The 17849-nt window shown below is 47.4% G+C and overlaps 1 protein-coding gene across 4 annotated transcripts in view; it reads right to left on the bottom strand.

Annotated features, from left to right (window-relative positions):
- Window positions 1-17849, bottom strand: part of LOC136625582 (arylsulfatase D-like) — a 34131-nt gene that overhangs the window by 10546 nt on the left and 5736 nt on the right. For 3 of the 4 annotated variants that reach the window (XM_066599892.1, XM_066599890.1, XM_066599893.1), the window contains exons 4-6: window positions 12627-12749; window positions 11751-12174; window positions 7287-7423 (exon numbers count right to left, since the gene is read on the bottom strand). In XM_066599892.1, the coding sequence (XP_066455989.1) occupies window positions 7287-7423; window positions 11751-12174; window positions 12627-12749 (684 nt within the window). The remainder of the gene's footprint in view (window positions 1-7286; window positions 7424-11750; window positions 12175-12626; window positions 12750-17849) is intronic. The other variant, XM_066599891.1, reaches the window with a different exon arrangement.

Raw genomic sequence — 17849 nt, 5'->3', positions numbered from 1 at the left:
TGTATTCGTCTCTGATTCATCAAATGATAATTATTAATTAGACATACCTGATTGATAAGGCTATGATACCTTTTGAGTTTCACATAAATGAAGTGACTACTTTAACATGATACACAACACAACACTGTTTTTGTAAGTATTAATAGAAACTAATTCACAAGCAGGGCGCATAATGTAACTTTGATTTTATATGGAGGCACATAGTGGTTGCTATAACTCAGTGTTCCCCAACTCCAGTCCTCAGGGACCACCAACAGGTCATGTTTTCAGGATTTCCTCAGTGTTGCACAAATGATGTAATTATTGTCAATGCCTCAGACATTGCCACAGGTGTTCTTACCATAGGATATCCTGAAAACATGGTCTGTTGGTGGTCCCTGAGGACTGGAGTTGGGGAACACTGCTCTAACTTATTCATATAAAATCTCTCTGCTATGCTAAACTTTATGAGCTAAAACCGCAAAGCTCTTAATTTGATATATTTTATATTTATATAAGTAATAAACACAGAAGAATAAGAAAACAAATTATTTAAATATAAAATAAAGTAATTATCTGATTTGTTCGAAATGGGTAACGTCAATTTTATCAATATTAATATGTAAAAATAAACTTAATAACTAGAGTTGAGCGAACGTTCTCTGCCAAGCTTGATGCTCATTCGAGTATTAGCATACTGGATGGTGCTCGTTACTCGAACGAGCATCATACCGTGTTCGATCCCGCCCCAGTTTTTGCCTCCTCCCAACTGTGATGTGCCTGTTTTGGCCCCTCCCCGCCGCGACGCAGCGCGTGTGTCAACGGCAAATTTTTTGGAGAGAGAGAGAAAGAAAAAAGCTCGGGACCCTGCGTTCCACATACAAAAATGCTCGAGTCTCCCATTGTAGTCAATGGGGTTCATTACTCAAGTAGAGCTCTTTTACGAAAAGCTCGACTCGAATAACAAGGACCCGAGCATTTGGGTGCTCGCTCATCTCTATTAATAACTTCTACCTCAAGGGGTTTTTACCTTGCTCTGGATCAACATTACAGGATAATAGGCTGAACTGGATGTGCATCTGTCTTTTTTAGCCTTTCATGCTATGTTACTATGACATACCAATAGAGATGAGCGAACGTACTCGTCCGAGCTTGATATTCGTTCGAGTATTAGCGTGTTCGAGATGCTCGTTATTCGAAACGAGCACCACGCGTTGTTCGAGTTACTTTCACTTTCATCTCTGAGACGTTAGCGCGCTTTTCTGGCCAATAGAAAGACAGGGAAGGCATTACAACTTCCCCCTGCGACGTTCAAGCCCTATACCACAGCCCTGCAGTGAGTGGCTGGCGAGATCAGGCGTCACCCGAGTATATAAATCGGCCCCTCCCGCGGCTCGCCACAGATGCATTCTGACATAGATCAGGGAAAGTGCTGCTGATGCTGCTGCTGCTATAGGGAGAGTGTTAGGAGTTATTTTAGGCTTCAAGAACCCCACCGGTCCTTCTTAGGGCCACATCTGCTCGTGTGCAGTACTGTTGAGGCTGCTTTTTACAGTGTTGCACTTTTTTTTTTTTTGTATATCGGCCGTGCAGAGCATTGCGTCCAGAGCATTGCGTCCTGCAGTAATTTTACATAGTCCAGGGCCAGTAGTGGTGAGGCAGGGACAGAAGACATATACAGGCTATATAGGCAGTGGGCTTTTCCCAAAAAAGTTGGGAAAAAAAATCTATTTGGGCTGCCTGTGACCGTCCTCAGTGTACTGGGTCTCTGCTGGGGGTAGTTGTCCTAATTCATACGCAGCCAGCTAAGTGTTACAGCAGGCTTGCGCAAAATTCTTTCCTGGCTCTGCATTGCCCGTCACATCACCGCTGTCATCTTGTCCAGAGTGAAACAGTCTGCAGTAATTTTACATAGTCCAGGGCCAGTAGTGGTGAGGCAGGGACAGAAGACATATACAGTCTATGTAGGCAGTGGGCTTTTCCAAAAAAATTTGGGAAAAAAAATCTATTTGGGCTGCCTGTGACCATCCTCAGTGTACTGGGTCTCTGCTGGGGGTAGTTGTCCTAATTCATACGCAGCCAGCTAAGTGTTACAGCAGGCTTGCGCAAACTTCTTTCCTGGCTCTGCTGTGCGTTCTGTAAGCGAAGTCAGCCTCCAACCACAGGCCAATAAGCGGCACATTTAATGACAGCGTTCTGTTTCTGCACTACTGGTAATACAGCATGCTGAGGGGTAGGGGTAGGCCTAGAGGAAGTGGACGCGGGCGAGGAGGCAGAGGCCCAAGTCAGGGTGTGGGCACAGGCCGAGCTCCTGATCCAGGTGTATCGCAGCCGACAGCTGCGGGATTAGGAGAGAGGCATGTTTCCCCACATTCATCTCACAATTAATGGGTCCATGCGGTAGACCTTTATTAGAAAATGAGCAGTGTGAGCAGGTCCTGTCGTGGATGGCAGAATGTGCATCCAGCAATCTATCGACCACCCAGAGTTCTGCGCCGTCCACTGCTGCAAATCTGAATTCTCTGGCTGCTGCTCTTCCTTCCTCCCAGCCTCCTCACTCCATTACAATGACACATTCTGAGGAGCAGGCAGACTCCCAGGAACTGTTCTTGGGCCCCTGCCCAGAATGGGCAGCAATGGTTCCGAATCCTCTGCCACTGGAGGAGTTTGTCGTGACCGATGCCCAACCTTTGGAAAGTTCCCGGGGTCCGGGGGATGAGGCTGGGGACTTCCGGCAACTGTCTCAAGAGCTTTCAGTGGGTGAGGAGGACTATGACAATGGGACACAATTGTCTATCACTCAGATAGTAATTGCAGTAAGTCCGAAGGAGGAGCCGACAGAGGATTCGGAGGAAGAGCAGCAGGATGATGAGGTGACTGACCCCACCTGGTTTGCTAAGCCTACTGAGGACAGGTCTTCAGAGGGGGAGGCAAGTGCAGCAGCAGGGCAGGTTGGAAGAGGCAGTGCGGTGGCCAGGGGTAGAGGCAGGGCCAGACCGAATAATCCACCAACTGTTTCCCAAAGCGCCCCCTCGCGCCATGCCACCCTGCAGAGGCCGAGGTGCTCAAAGGTCTGGCAGTTTTTCACTGAGAGTGCAGAGGACCGACGAACAGTGGTGTGCAACCTTTGTCGCGCCAAGATCAGCCGGGGAGCCACCACCACCAGCCTCACCACCACCAGCATGCGCAGGCATATGATGGCCAAGCACCCTACAAGGTGGGTCGAAGGCCGTTCACCACCTCCGGTTTGCACCACTGCCTCTCCCCCTGTGCCCCAACCTGCCACTGAGATCCAACACCCCTCTCAGGACACAGGCACTACCGTCTCCTGGCCTGCACCCACACCCTCACCTCCGCTGTCCTCGGCCCCATCCAGCAATGTCTCTCAGCGCAGCATCCAGACGTCGCTAGCACAACTGTTTGAGTGCAAGCGCAAGTACGCCGCCACGCACCCGCATGCTCAAGCGTTAAACGTGCACATAGCCAAATTGATCAGCCTGGAGATGCTGCCGTACGGAGGCTTTCAAATACATGATGGCGGCGGCGGCCCCGCGCTACTCGGTTCCCAGTCGCCACTACTTTTCCCGATGTGCCGTCCCAGCCCTGCACGACCACGTCTCCCGCAACATTGTACGCGCCCTCACCAACGCGGTTACTGCCAAGGTCCACTTAACAACGGACACGTGGACAAGCACAGGCGGGCAGGGCCACTATATCTCCCTGACGGCACATTGGGTGAATTTAGTGGAGGCTGCGACCGAGTCAGAGCCTGGGACCACTCACGTCCTACCCACCCCCAGAATTGCGGGCCCCAGCTCGGTGCTAGTATCTGCGGCGGTGTATGCTTCCTCCACTAAACCACCCTCCTCCTCCTCCAACGCAACCTCTGTCTCAGAATCAAGATGTCAGCAGCAGCACGTCGCCAGCAGTCGGTGTCGCGCAGCGTGGCAGCACAGCGGTGGACAAGCGTCAGCAGGCCATGCTGAAACTACTCAGCTTAGGAGATAAGAGGCACACGGCCCGCGAACTGCTGCAGGGTCTGACAGAGCAGACCGACCACTGGCTTTCGCCGCTGAGCCTCCAACCGGGCATGGTCGTGTGTGACAACGGCCGTAACCTGGTGGCGGCTCTGCAGCTCGGCAGCCTCACGCACGTGCCATGCCTGGCCCATGTCTTTAATTTGGTGGTTCAGCGCTTTCTGAAGGTGCGCCGGGTCAGCGCACATTTCCGCAAGGCCAAGACGGACGCTGCCACCCTGCGGACCCTGCAACATCGGTTTAATCTGCCAGTGCACCGACTGCTGTGCGACGTGCCCACACGGTGGAACACTACGCTCCACATGTTGGCCAGACTCTATGAGCAGCGTAGAGCTATAGTGGAATACCAACTCCAACATGGGCGGCGTAGTGGGAGTCAGACTCCTCAATTCTTTACAGAAGAGTGGGTCTGGTTGGCAGCCATCTGCCAGGTCCTTGGAAACTTTGAGGAGTCTACCCAGATGGTGAGCGGGGATGCTGCAATCATTAGCGTCACCATTCCTCTGCTATGCCTCTTGAGAAGTTCCCTGCAAAGCATAAAGGCAGACGCTTTGCGCTCGGAAACGGAGGCGAGGGAAGACAGTATGTCGCTGGATAGTCAGAGCACCCTCATGTCTATATCTCAGCACGTTGAGGAGGAGGAGGAGGTGGAGGAGCATGAGGAGGAGGGGGAAGAGACAGTTTGGCCCACTGCTGAGGGTACCCATGCTGCTTGCCTGTCATCCTTTCAGCGTGTATGGCCTGAGGAGGAGGAGAAAGAGGAAGAGGATCCTGAAAGTGATCTTCCTAGTGAGGACAGCCATGTGTTGCGTACAGGTACCCTGGCACACATGGCTGACTTCATGTTAGGATGCCTTTCTCGTGACCCTCGCGTTACACGCATTCTGGCCACTACGGATTACTGGGTGTACACACTGCTCGACCCACGGTATAAGGAGAACCTTTCCACTCTCATACCCGAAGAGGAAAGGGGTTCGAGAGTGGTGCTATACCACAGGACCCTGGCGGACAAACTGATGGTAACATTCCCATCCGACAGCGCTAGTGGCAGAAGGCGCAGTTCCGAGGGCTAGGTAGCAGGGGAGGCGCGGAGATCAGTCAGCATGTACAGCGCAGGCAGGGGAACACTCTCCAAGGCCTTTGCCAGCTTTATGGCTCCCCAGCAAGACTGTGTCACTGCTCCCCAGTCAAGGCTGAGTCGGCGGGCGCACTGTAAAAGGATGGTGAGGGAGTACGTAGCCGATCGCACGACCATCCTCGGTGACGCCTCTGCCCCCTACAACTACTGGGTGTCGAAGCTGGACACGTGGCCTGAACTCGCGCTGTATGCCCTGGAGGTGCTTGCTTGTCCTGCGGCTAGCGTCTTGTCAGAGAGGGTGTTTAGTGCGGCTGGGGGAATCATCACGGATAAGCGTACCCACCTGTCAACCGACAGTGCCGACAGGCTTACACTCATAAAGATGAACAAAGCCTGGATTTCCCCTGACATCTCTTCTCCACCAGCGGACAGCAGCGATACCTAAGCAATACGTAGGCTGCACCCGCGGATGGAAGCATCGTTCTCTATCACCATCAAAAACGGGGACCTTTTAGCTTCATCAATATGTGTATTCTATTCATCCTCCTCCTCCTGCTCCTCCTCCTGAAACCTGACGTAATCACGCCGAACGGGCAATTTTTCTTAGGCCCACAAAACTCAGTCATATAATTTTTGTAAACAATTTTTATACGTTTCAATGCTCATTAAAGCGTTGAAACTTGCACTTGAACCAATTTTTATTTTAACTGGGCTGCCTCCAGGCCTAGTTACAAATTAAGCCACATTAACCAAAGCGATTAATGGGTTTCACCTGCCCTCTTGGTTGGGCATGGGCAATTTTTCTGAGGTACATTAGTACTGCTGGTACACCAATTTTTTTGGGCCCTCGCCTACAGTGTAATCCAATTAATTTTTTGCCCACCTGCATTAAAGCTGACGTTACATCAGCTGTGTTGGGCACTGCAATGGGATATATTTATGTACCGCCGGTGGCTTCCTGGCACTCACCCATGCTGTCGGTCCACACAGAGTTGTAACTGTATGTGTCCACTTCTAAGGAACCCCAGTCTGACTGGGGCATGCAGTGTGGGCCGAAGCCCACCTGCATTAAACCTGACATTAGCTTTGCTGTCCAGGGCACTGCAATGGGATATATTTATGTACCGCCGGTGGGTTCCAGGGAGCCACCCATGCTGTTCGTCCACACGGACTTCACAATAGGGAGTTGTACCTGCCTGTGTCTACTTATAAAAAACCCCAGTCTGACTGGGGCATGCAGTGTGGGCCGAAGCCCACCTGCATTTAATCTGACGTTAGCTCTGCTGTCCAGGGCACTGCAATGGGATACATTTATGTACAGCCGGTGGGTTCCAGGGAGCCACCCATGCTGTGGGTGCACACAGAATTCCCATTGCGGAGTTGTACCTGCCTGTGACTATTTATAAAAAACCGCGGTCTGACTGGGGCATGCAGACACCTTGACAGAATGAATAGTGTGTGGCACATAGGTTCCCCATTGCTATGCCCACGTGTGCAGCTCCTGATGGCGGTGGCACAGGATTATATTTCTCACTGCTTCTGTACAGCATTGTGGGCTATCGTCCTGCCCCTTTTAAAGAGGGTTGCTGCCTAGCCGTGCCAACCCTCTGCAGTGTGTGCCTGCGGTTCCTCCTCATGGCAGACGCACTTATAAATAGACATGAGGGTGGCGTGGCATAAGGGCAGCTGAAGGCTGCGCAGGGACACTTTGGTGTGTGCTGTGGACACTGGGTCGTGCGGGGGGGGGGGGGGTTGGGCAGCATGTAACCCAGGAGAAGTGGCAGCGGAGGGTCATGCAGGCAGTGATTGTGCTTTGTTGGAGGTAGTGTGGTGCTTAGCTAAGGTATGCATTGCTAATGAGGGCTTTTCAGAAGTAAAAATTGTTGGGAGGGGGGGGGCCCACTCTTGCCACTATTGTGGCTTAATAGTGGGAACTGGGAACTTGAGATGCAGCCCAACATGTAGCCCCTCGCCTGCCCTATCCGTTGCTGTGTCGTTCCCATCACTTTCTTGAATTGCCCAGATTTTCACAAATGAAAACCTTAGCGAGCGTCGGGGATATACAAAAATGCTCGGGTCGCCCATTGACTTCAATGGGGTTCGTTATTCGAAACGAACCCTTGAGGATCGCGAAAATTTCGTCCCGAGTAACGAGCACCCGAGCATTTTGATGCTCGCTCATCTCTACTTACCAACCATGAAGTCCATTTCTTCAACATTATCTCCATAAAGCCCATGCTTGCTTTTTCCCGTAAATGCTTTTGTGGTTATCAGTGGTGTGTGAACATGGAGAAAAGAGACGATGAGCAGAAAAGGGGTGTCCTTACTTCTTATAAAACAAATAAAGAAATACAATATTTAAACAATAATAAAAGAAAAGATTAAAAAATCTAACCTCCAATTTTCACTAAAGAATATCAATAACATGATGATAATAATATTCATAAGGGTTATGCATGATAATAATAAAAGTAATAACACATGAAAAACGCCAACACCATAAAGCAATCATGGGCCCTAAGGAAGCTCCATGGTAGGCATACCTTAGACTTCAATCTGGATCATGTTGACAAAACTGTGTCAAACTGCTGTCTGGTTCGGGGTAACCTCTTTGGAGAAACAGAGGGGTTCATGATTGCCATACAGGATCAAGTCATAAACACAAGAAACTACAGAAAACGCATCCTAAAAGACACCCCACTTACTGATGACATGTGTAGGAAATGCCACATGTGGCAGAAACAATATAACACATCACCTCCAGTTGCTCTTTGCAGAAACAGAAAATAATATGCATAAATTGTACTATGACAGAGCCAAAATAATCCACCACAACAAACCACACATCACACTCATTGACCAACATAACAAACCACATCCATCATAGACTTAAAGGGGTTGTCCCGAGGCAGCAAGTGGGTCTATACACTTCTGTATGGCCATAATAATGCACTTTGTAATATACATTGTGCATTAATTATGAGCCATACAGAAGTTATAAAAAGTTTTTTACTTACCTGCTCCGTTGCTAGCGTCCTCGTCTCCATGGTGCCGACTAATTTTTGGCCTCCGATGGCCAAATTAGCCGCGCTTGCGCAGTCCGGGTCTTCAGCAGTCTTCTATGGAGCCGCTCGTGCCAGAGAGCGGCTCCGTGTAGCTCCGCCCCGTCACGTGCCGATTCCAGCCAATCAGGAGGCTGGAATCGGCAGTGGACCGCACAGAAGAGCTGCGGTCCACGAAGACAGAGGATCCCGGCGGCCATCTTCAGCAGGTGAGTATGAAGACGCCGGACCGCCGGGATTCAGGTAAGCGCTGTGCGGGTGGTTTTTTTAACCCCTGCATCGGGGTTGTCTCGCGCCGAACGGGGGGGGGGGGGTTAAAAAAAAAAAAAACCCGTTTCGGCGCGGGACATCTCCTTTAATTCCGGCATGGTTCAGCTGGCTCAAGGTCAACTCAGCCTTCCAACCTTTCGAGGTTGGTAAAATGTGTACCCAGCTTGGTGAGGGGTAATAAATGAATTACAAATAACAAGATTTATTTTTTATTTCATCCATCCCAAACACTCACAGCATTCACAATGCATACACTGAGACAATCACTAACTACACTGAACTCCCACAGAAGATGCCTATGGAGAATGGATGGAGTACTTATTGTGCCGGTCATCTTCTGTGCCACTGGGGTTGGACCACATACACTACACAAATGTCTAGAAACATTACAGCTAAACAAAAACGTATTCATGCTACTGCAGAAAGCAGCCGTACTAAATACATATCACATTGTCAGGATGTTTCTGGGCCTGGTCACACACATCACACAGGTTTAATGTTTGTATTGCTTTGGTCGCTCTGCCTTGACTGTTGTCCAGCTTAGCACTTGGTACTGGTATCAACCAAGTTAAAGATTTCTTTTTTTTTAAACATTTTTTTATTAGTAAATTGTGTCATCAGAGCTACATTAGCACCAGAATGTTAAATGTGATGCAATTAAAGGGGTTGTCCCGCGGCAGCAAGTGGGTCTATACACTTCTGTATGACCATATTAATGCACTTTGTAATGTACATTGTGCATTAATTATGAGCCATACAGAAGTTATAAGAAGTTTTTCACTTACCTGTTCCGTTGCTAGCGTCCTCGTTTCCATGGAGCCGACTAACTTTCGCCGTCTAATGGACAAATTAGCCGCGCTTGCGCAGTCCGGGTCTTCTTCTTTTCTGAATGGGGCTCCGTGTGGCTCCGTGTAGCTCCGCCCCGTCACGTGCCGATTCCAGCCAATCAGGAGGCTGGAATCGGCAATGGACCGCACAGAAGCCCTGCGGTCCACCGAGTGAGAAGATCCCTGCGGCCATCTTCATCAGGTAAGTAAGAAGTCACCGGAGCGCGGGGATTCAGGTAAGCACTCTCCGGTGTTCTTTTTTAACCCCTGCATCGGGGTTGTCTCGCGCCGAACGGGGGGGGGGGGTTGAAAAAAAAACAAAAACCGTTTCGGCGCGGGACAACCCCTTTAAGAAATCACAAGAACCAGGGTTTAAAATGTGATTACTTTCTTTTCTACTTCTTTGTTGATGTCAGTAGCGATCATATATCAGTGGACACATGCAAGCCTTTCAGTAAAAGTGGTTATTTTCTTTAAAATTTAAGGAGTGTCATTAACAGGAATAATGTATATGGAATTCTTCAGGTTAAAGACAGAGATGATGTTCTGGGTAACATATGGCAGCGCTGTTAGTTTGCCCTGGGCGGGTTTATTTGCTCTTCAGTGGCGTGAACTGTGAGCAGTATACACCTCCGTTTTGGCCCAGGTTATGAGAGTATTTCATGGCTCTAGTGTCCCCGATTATGACTCTGCTCTGTATTTGGGGCCCTCTCCCCATGGTAAAAAGTATACTTCTGTGTTTTACCTCTCGTGTCTCAGCCACCTCGCAGGGACTCTCCTGTGACAGGCCACAACTTGCCTCTAGGTCCAACAACTCTTCCGGTAGCTTCCGGCAGCTTCCTGACTGTAATGCTGACAGGGATCTTTCTTCTCCCGATAATCCTAACTCACTCCCTATACACACTAACACTGTTCCTCTCTCCCTCTCTGATGGACACCCGAAGATTTTCACGATCTAACTTTCTCACTTGTTTGACTAACTGCTCTTAACTACACACATGGTCACACTGATTAACTATACGGTTTACTTGTTTAACAGCCAACTTACTGACAAACTCTGCGCACTTTACTGTTCTGATCTGACTGAAATCTCACCGACTGTCTTCTCACTATAACTACGACACGACTCCTCTCCTACCTCTCTCTCTTCACTCCCCAGACCTGCATGATTAACTGCCTCCCAACTGTCACTCCACTAGCTTGCAGCCAATCAGAGTTCAATCTGCTGGCAACCAATCAAAATTAACTGTCCACCTGGCAGATTATTAATTGCTCTGTCGTAGAGCAAATTAAGTAGTGGTTAACCCCTGCTGGTTATACATGAATTTAGCACCGCCATTTAAAGGCAAGGCGCTTTTGTAGGACCCATTTGGCCATTACAAATCATTCACATTTTGTTTGTTGTTCATTTTATGCAGGGATAAAAATCCTTGTTGGTTCATTCAGTTGTTCTCATTCACTTACACAGTGCAGCTAAATAACTAAACAATTTCTCGATGGAAGAACCAATGATGTGTCTGCCTGCATAAACAGGCTGCACAAGTGAACTCTGATGTCATTGGCTTGTTTAAAACTAATCAGACCCTAACCCATGTTGATAGACGTGTTTAAAGGTTTGACATTGGCTTATAGGGAAGCTACCTTTCTATTAGTAATGCTACAGAGGCATTTTTCCATCTCAAATTTAGAACGTAGGGCCACAGATTTGGCTGAATGGCTTGAATACATGACTTTTTCGTATGTTTTTGTGGAGTTTGCAGCTCCTGGACTCTATGGATATGGTTCTGATATACACTACATAAGTGAGTACAACCCTCTTTGAAATCTGATGCATTCAGTAATTATAATTTAGAAATAAATCATAAGTTAAGTTCTGCTCCAGCAAGTCTGATTTACTCACTATGTATATATATGGCATTCTAATAGGGAAGAGTACCATGAGAAGGGAATGGCCACCAGGGAAGTTCTTATATGGGGATGAAGGAGTACTAAATGTGTGGGGCAAATAATATTTCATCAACAGCATCGTGAATTCCTAAATACATTGCAAAGTATTGAAAGAGAAGGTCCTATCTCCCTATATACTCTGGGTTATTAAGCACTTTTTCAACACGACAAAGACCCCAACTGCATTCTTAGGGTACGTTCACACTTGGCCAAAATACCGCAGATGCCATTATGTACAAGCTGAAATCAGCTGCAGACCCATGGCTGAATGCATCAAAATCCACACCAATGCTACAGATTGTGACACAGTTTATGATGAGGGAATGCTGAAGATTTCTAAAACGTCTGAATATACCCTTAAATCAGGTTTCTGAGTTACTTTCTTTAATTTAGCTAACAACACCACAAAATAATAAACTAAGCCATACTCACCCGTCCTGGGACCCCAGAGCTCCAGTGCTGCACCTCCTTTCTCCTAGCTTGTTGATGAGACGTTACAGGCTACTGCAGCAAATTAATTTGTTGCAGAATAAAAGCCAAGCCAACATACCTGTCAATGAAGTGCTGCACCTCCCTCAGCATCTGAGATGCCGTTCTTTCAAGATTCATTGGTTGCTCAATGATTTCATGATTTCTCATTATTATACAGCTCCAGTATTGTATAAAACCATATTTTATGTACCATGTGATAAAAAATAAAATGACAACCAGTGCGCTGTAGAAAATGATCTTCCAGTTGATGGCGACCATATTACTGTATCTGGCAATCACTAACGTCATCACAGCAAAAGCCATAATCTGAGTAAGAAGTGTCAGTTGTGCTCGAAAAGGGACCTCAATTTGCAGCAACCCTCCAGGCTGGCACTCATTGAGGAGGGTAAGTGGCATACCATAGAAATAATCAAAGCCATGGTTAAGAGGATGATGACAATGGTCATTAAGAGATTCACAATTCATCCCAAGATGCCATTTGCCTAATGATGAAAAAGATACTGAAGTTAAAGCGTAGTATACGATTGAGCAAAAACAACTTGTTTCAGAAATTTAAGGGAATATTAAGGCCTGTCTGAGTATGAAGGTTTAAAATGCACAGTATTACACTGATTAATACAATTAATTGAGCTGGCCATAGAGCTCAAATAAACAACGCTACTGGTCCTCAAAATCTGGAGGCTTTAGCCTTCCAAACCTTAAGCTGTATTATCACACCGCATAAATAGCACAAATTATTGTCCGGAACGGTAACCGGCTTTCTATTAAATTGGCTCTATGTGATTCCTCACTGCTTCCGCATTTTCTTTCAGCACACTGATTTAGTCTTCTTCACGGAACACATGTAATTTCCCTTTATAATATGGAGGGCAAAGAAAAATGTAAAGGTAGAGTTTTATCCATGTGGAAAAAGTAGTATATTTTACAACATTACCTATAATTCCAGTAGTATAGCCTTGTTTCTGCAGTATTGAGGCAAATGTAGTCTCATTAGGGGGAAGTCCTCCGGGGGAAGCAAGCCAATCTATAACAGGAGCTCCACCGCATGAGTCCATACCTAATATAACACTTTTGATTATAACTCATGTAAAATATAAATATATCTTAACTCCTTAAGGGATTGTTGTCCAGGTATAAACTACTGATAGCCTTTTCTTAGTATAGGCCTCCAATTGTATATCAGCAAGGGTCTGCTATCAGGGACCCTCACCAATTAGCTGTTTACCAGGCTGGTGTGCTTGTGCACTGAGCTGATTTCTGCAGGAAACAGACAGCTACATTCCCACTATAGTGGCTAGATGTTGTTTTACAGCAAAGTTGCCACTTTAATGTGAATAGGAACCTTCCTTGTAATACCAAGCCTAACCACTGCAGCGGAAGAGGAGCTGTCTGCTTGCTGCAGATATCAGTGATAAGAGAACAGAGGAAAAAAAGAGGGGTGGAGCAACCCCAGGATGAGGTGGGCCTTTTGTTAGAACTATCTTTGTTTCCCTGGTATGGTTAATGTTCATCCAACAGGTGCAGCCAACCCAAATATCACCTCAACCTATAAGGAGGACATGTATATGACTAAGACCCAATTAAAATCAGCAATTAAAATTTGGGCATAGGCGCAATCTTTTTAAGAGAAGCATGAACACATAAAAATATTAGCTCCACCTCTCTGTTTTATTATTATCCAACATAAATAAACATGTTTTGGGGCTAAAAAGACCCCTTTGTCAGTAGTTGCTGGGGATATACTTTATCAAAACATGTATAGACAAAATGGGAGGGGATTTTATACAGATATGAATATAAGGGTGTAATTTCCATGTATAAAATGAACATTAGAGAAATAAAAAAGAACGTAGGAAGAAGTGGAGAACAGAAATAAAAATTAAACGAGGGAAAAAAATCAATCAATATTCTACTTTTTGAGAAAGGTCAATTCTCATTAGGCAAAAAACTAATGAACATGATGAATAGTCCATAGTCCATATTACAAGTCTGTCTGTTTTCCCATGGCAGAACTAGCTAGCTAAAATAATATATTATTGATAAAATTTATTTCCTTTATTTACTGTAAAGTTAAAATAAAATTCATATTAGTATATATAAAATTATGACTATGAAGTAACTATAAAAAATAACACAAAATCAGACTATAAACATGTGGTTTTTAATAAATGTAGGTAAGATCAAATAAGAATCCACTTACAAAACTATATCCATGAGCAGGAGGTATTCATCACATGGTCTTATATGTTTAATCAATAAAGTGTGGGTTTTTTTAAGAGTAGAACTATAGTAGACATAGATAAATAGAGTAGAATACTGATTGATTGATTAAAGGGGTGGTCTCGCGGCAGCAAGTGGGGTTATACACTTCTGTATGGCCATATTAATGCACTTTGTAATATACATCGTGCATTAAATATGAGCCATACAGAAGTTATTCACTTACCTGCTCCGTTGCTAGCGTCCCCGTCGCCATGGTTCCGTCTAATTTCGGTGTCTTCTTGCCTTTTTAGACGCGCTTGCGCAGATCCGTCTTCTCCCTTCTTCTCCCTTCGGCTCCGCTCGGCAGCATCGGCATTTTGGCTCCGCCCCCTTGTACGCATCATCGCGTAGCTCCGCCCCATGATGTGTGCCGGTTCCAGCCTCCTGATTGGCTGGAATCGGCACGTGACGGGGGCGGAGCTACGCGATGATGCGTACAAGGGGGCGGAGCCAAAATGCCGATGCTGCCGAGCGGAGCCGAAGGGAGAAGAAGGGAGAAGACGGATCTGCGCAAGCGCGTCTAAAAAGGCAAGAAGACACCGAAATTAGACGGAACCATGGCGACGGGGACGCTAGCAACGGAGCAGGTAAGTGAATAACTTCTGTATGGCTCATATTTAATGCACGATGTATATTACAAAGTGCATTAATATGGCCATACAGAAGTGTATAACCCCACTTGATTTCGCGAGACCACCCCTTTAATTCATTTAGTTTTTCTCATCTAGTTTTTGTCTTTGTTCTCCACTTCTTCCTGCATTCCTTCTTATTTCTCTTGTGTTAATTTTAAACATGGAAATGCTATCTATCTTTATCTGTTTATCTGTTACATATATATGTGTGTATTGGTGAAAGCAAATTTGGGGGTTGCTACATTAAAATTTAAGCAAAAGCAAAAAATACAAATAAGTTTGCAAAGACAACAACATTTCAGATTTTTTTAACCTATAACTAGAGATGAGCGAGCACCAAAATGCTCGGGTGCTCGTTACTCGGGACGAAATTATCGCAATGCTCGAGGGTTCGTTTCGAGTAACGAACCCCATTGAAGTCAATAGGCGACCCGAGCATTTTTGTATATCGCCGATGCTCGCTAAGGTTTTCATTTGTGAAAATCTGGGCAATTCAAGAAAGTGATGGGAACGACACAGCAACGGATAGGGCAGGCGAGGGGCTACATGTTGGGCTGCATCTTAAGTTCCCAGGTCCCACTATTAAGCCACAATAGCGGCAAGAGTGGGCCCCCCCTCCCAACAATTTTTACTTCTGAAAAGCCCTCATTAGCAATGCATACCTTAGCTAAGCACCACACTACCTCCAACAAAGCACAATCACTGCCTGCATGACACTCCGCTGCCACTTCTCCTGGGTTACATGCTAACCAACCGCCCCCCCCTCCCCCCCACAGCGCACACCAAAGTGTCCCTGCACAGCCTTCAGCTGCACTCATGCCACACCACCCTCATGTCTATTTATAAGTGCGTCTGCCATAAGGAGGAACCGCAGGCACACACTGCAGAGGGTTGGCACGGCTAGGCAGCGACCCTCTTTAAAAGGGGCGGGGCGATAGCCCACAATGCTGTACAGAAGCAATGAGAAATATAATCCTGTGCCACCGCCATCAGGAGCTGCACACGTGGGCATAGCAATGGGGAACCTATGTGCCACACACTATTCATTCTGTCAAGGTGTCTGCATGCCCCAGTCAGACCGCGGTTTTTTATAAATAGTCACAGGCAGGTACAACTCCGCAATGGGAATTCTGTGTGCACCCACAGCATGGGTGGCTCCCTGGAACCCGCCGGCTGTACATAAATGTATCCCATTGCAGTGCCCATCACAGCTGAGGTAACGTCCGATTAAATGCAGGTGGGCTTCGGCCCACACTGCATGCCCCAGTCAGACTGGGGTTCTTTAGAATTGGACACATGCAGTTACAACTCCCTGTGGACCCACAGCATGGGTGGGTGCCAGGAAGCCACCGGCGGTACATAAATATATCCCATTGCATTGCCCATCACAGCTGATGTAACGTCAGCTTTAATGCAGGTGGGCAAAAAATTAATCGGATTACATTGTAGGCGAGGGCCCCAAAAAATTGGTGTACCAACAGTACTAATGTACGTCAGAAAAATTACCCATGCCCAACCAAGAGGGCAGGTGAAACCCATTATTCGCTTTGGTTAATGTGGCTTAATTGGTGACTAGGCCTGGAGGCAGCCCAGTTAAAATAAAAATTGGTTCAGGTGAAAGTTTCAACACTTTAATGAGCATTGAAACGTATAAAAATTGTTTACAAAAATTATGACTGAGCCTTGTGGGCCTAAGAAAAATTGCCCGTTCGGCGTGATTACGTGAGGTTTCAGGAGGAGGAGCAGGAGGAGGAGGATGAATAGAATACACAGATTGATGAAGCAAAAAGGTCCCCTTTTTTGATGGTGATAGAGAACAATGCTTCCATCCGCGGGTGCAGCCTACGTATTGCTTAGGTATCGCTGCTGTCCGCTGGTGGAGAAGAGATGTCTGGGGAAATCCAGGCTTTGTTCATCTTGATGAGTGTAAGCCTGTCGGTTGACAGGCGGGTACGCTTATCCGTGATGATTCCCCCAGCCTCACTAAACACCCTCTCTGACAAGACGCTAGCCGCAGGACAAGCAAGCACCTCCAGGGCATACAGCGCGAGTTCAGGCCACGTGTCCAGCTTCGACACCCAGTAGTTGTAGGGGGCAGAGGCGTCACCGAGGACGGTCGTGCGATCGGCTACGTACTCCCTCACTATCCTTTTACAGTGCTTCCGCCAACTCAGCCTTGACTGGGGAGCAGTGACACAGTCTTGCTGGGGAGCCATAAAGCTGGCAAAGGCCTTGGAGAATGTTCTCCTGCCTGCGCTGTACATGCTGCCTGATCTCTGTGCCTCCCCTGCTACCTGGCCCTCGGAACTGCACCTTCTGCCACTAGCGCTGTCGGATGGGAATGTTACCATCAGTTTGTCCGCCAGGGTCCTGTGGTATAGCATCACTCTCGAACGCCTTTCCTCTTTGTGTATGAGAGTGGAAAGGTTCTCCTTATACCGTGGGTCGAGCAGTGTGTACACCCAGTAATCCGTAGTGGCCAGAATGCGTGTAATGCGAGGGTCTCGAGAAAGGCATCCTAACATGAAGTCAGCCATGTGTGCCAGGGTACCTGTACGCAACACATGGCTGTCCTCGCTAGGAAGATTACTTTCAGGATCCTCCTCCTCCTCCGGACATACATACTGAAAGGATGACAGGCAAGCAGCATGGGTCCCCTCAGCAGTGGGCCAAGCTGTCTCTTCCCCCTCCTCCTCATGCTCCTCCTCCTCCTCAACGCACTGAGATATAGACATGAGGGTGCTCTGACTATCCAGCGACATACTGTCTTCCCCCGCCTCCGTTTCCAAGTGCAAATTGTCTGCCTTTATGCTTTGCAGGGAACTTCTCAAGAGGCATAGCAGAGGAATGGTGACGCTAATGATTGCAGCATCCCTGCTCACCATCTGGGTAGACTCCTCAAAGTTTCCAAGGACCTGGCAGATGGCTGCCAACCAGGCCCACTCTTCTGTAGGGAATTGAGGAGGCTGACTCCCACTACGCCGCCCATGTTGGAGTTGGTATTCCACTATAGCTCTACGCTGCTCATAGAGTCTGGCCAACATGTGGAGCATAGAGTTCCACCGTGTGGGCACGTCGCACAGCAGTCGGTGCACTGGCAGATTAAACCGATGTTGCTGGGTCTGCAGGGTGGCAGCGTCCGTCTTGGACTTGCGGAAATGTGCACTGACCCGGCGCACCTTTCCGAGCAGGTATGACAAGTGTGGGTAGCTTTTCAGAAAGCGCTGAACCACCAAATTAAAGACATGGGCCAGGCATGGCAC

The sequence above is a fragment of the Eleutherodactylus coqui genome, chromosome 4 (genome assembly GCF_035609145.1).
Source record: "Eleutherodactylus coqui strain aEleCoq1 chromosome 4, aEleCoq1.hap1, whole genome shotgun sequence".
Lineage (NCBI taxonomy): Eukaryota > Metazoa > Chordata > Amphibia > Anura > Eleutherodactylidae > Eleutherodactylus > Eleutherodactylus coqui.
This window is presented reverse-complemented; position numbering and strand designations above follow the sequence as displayed.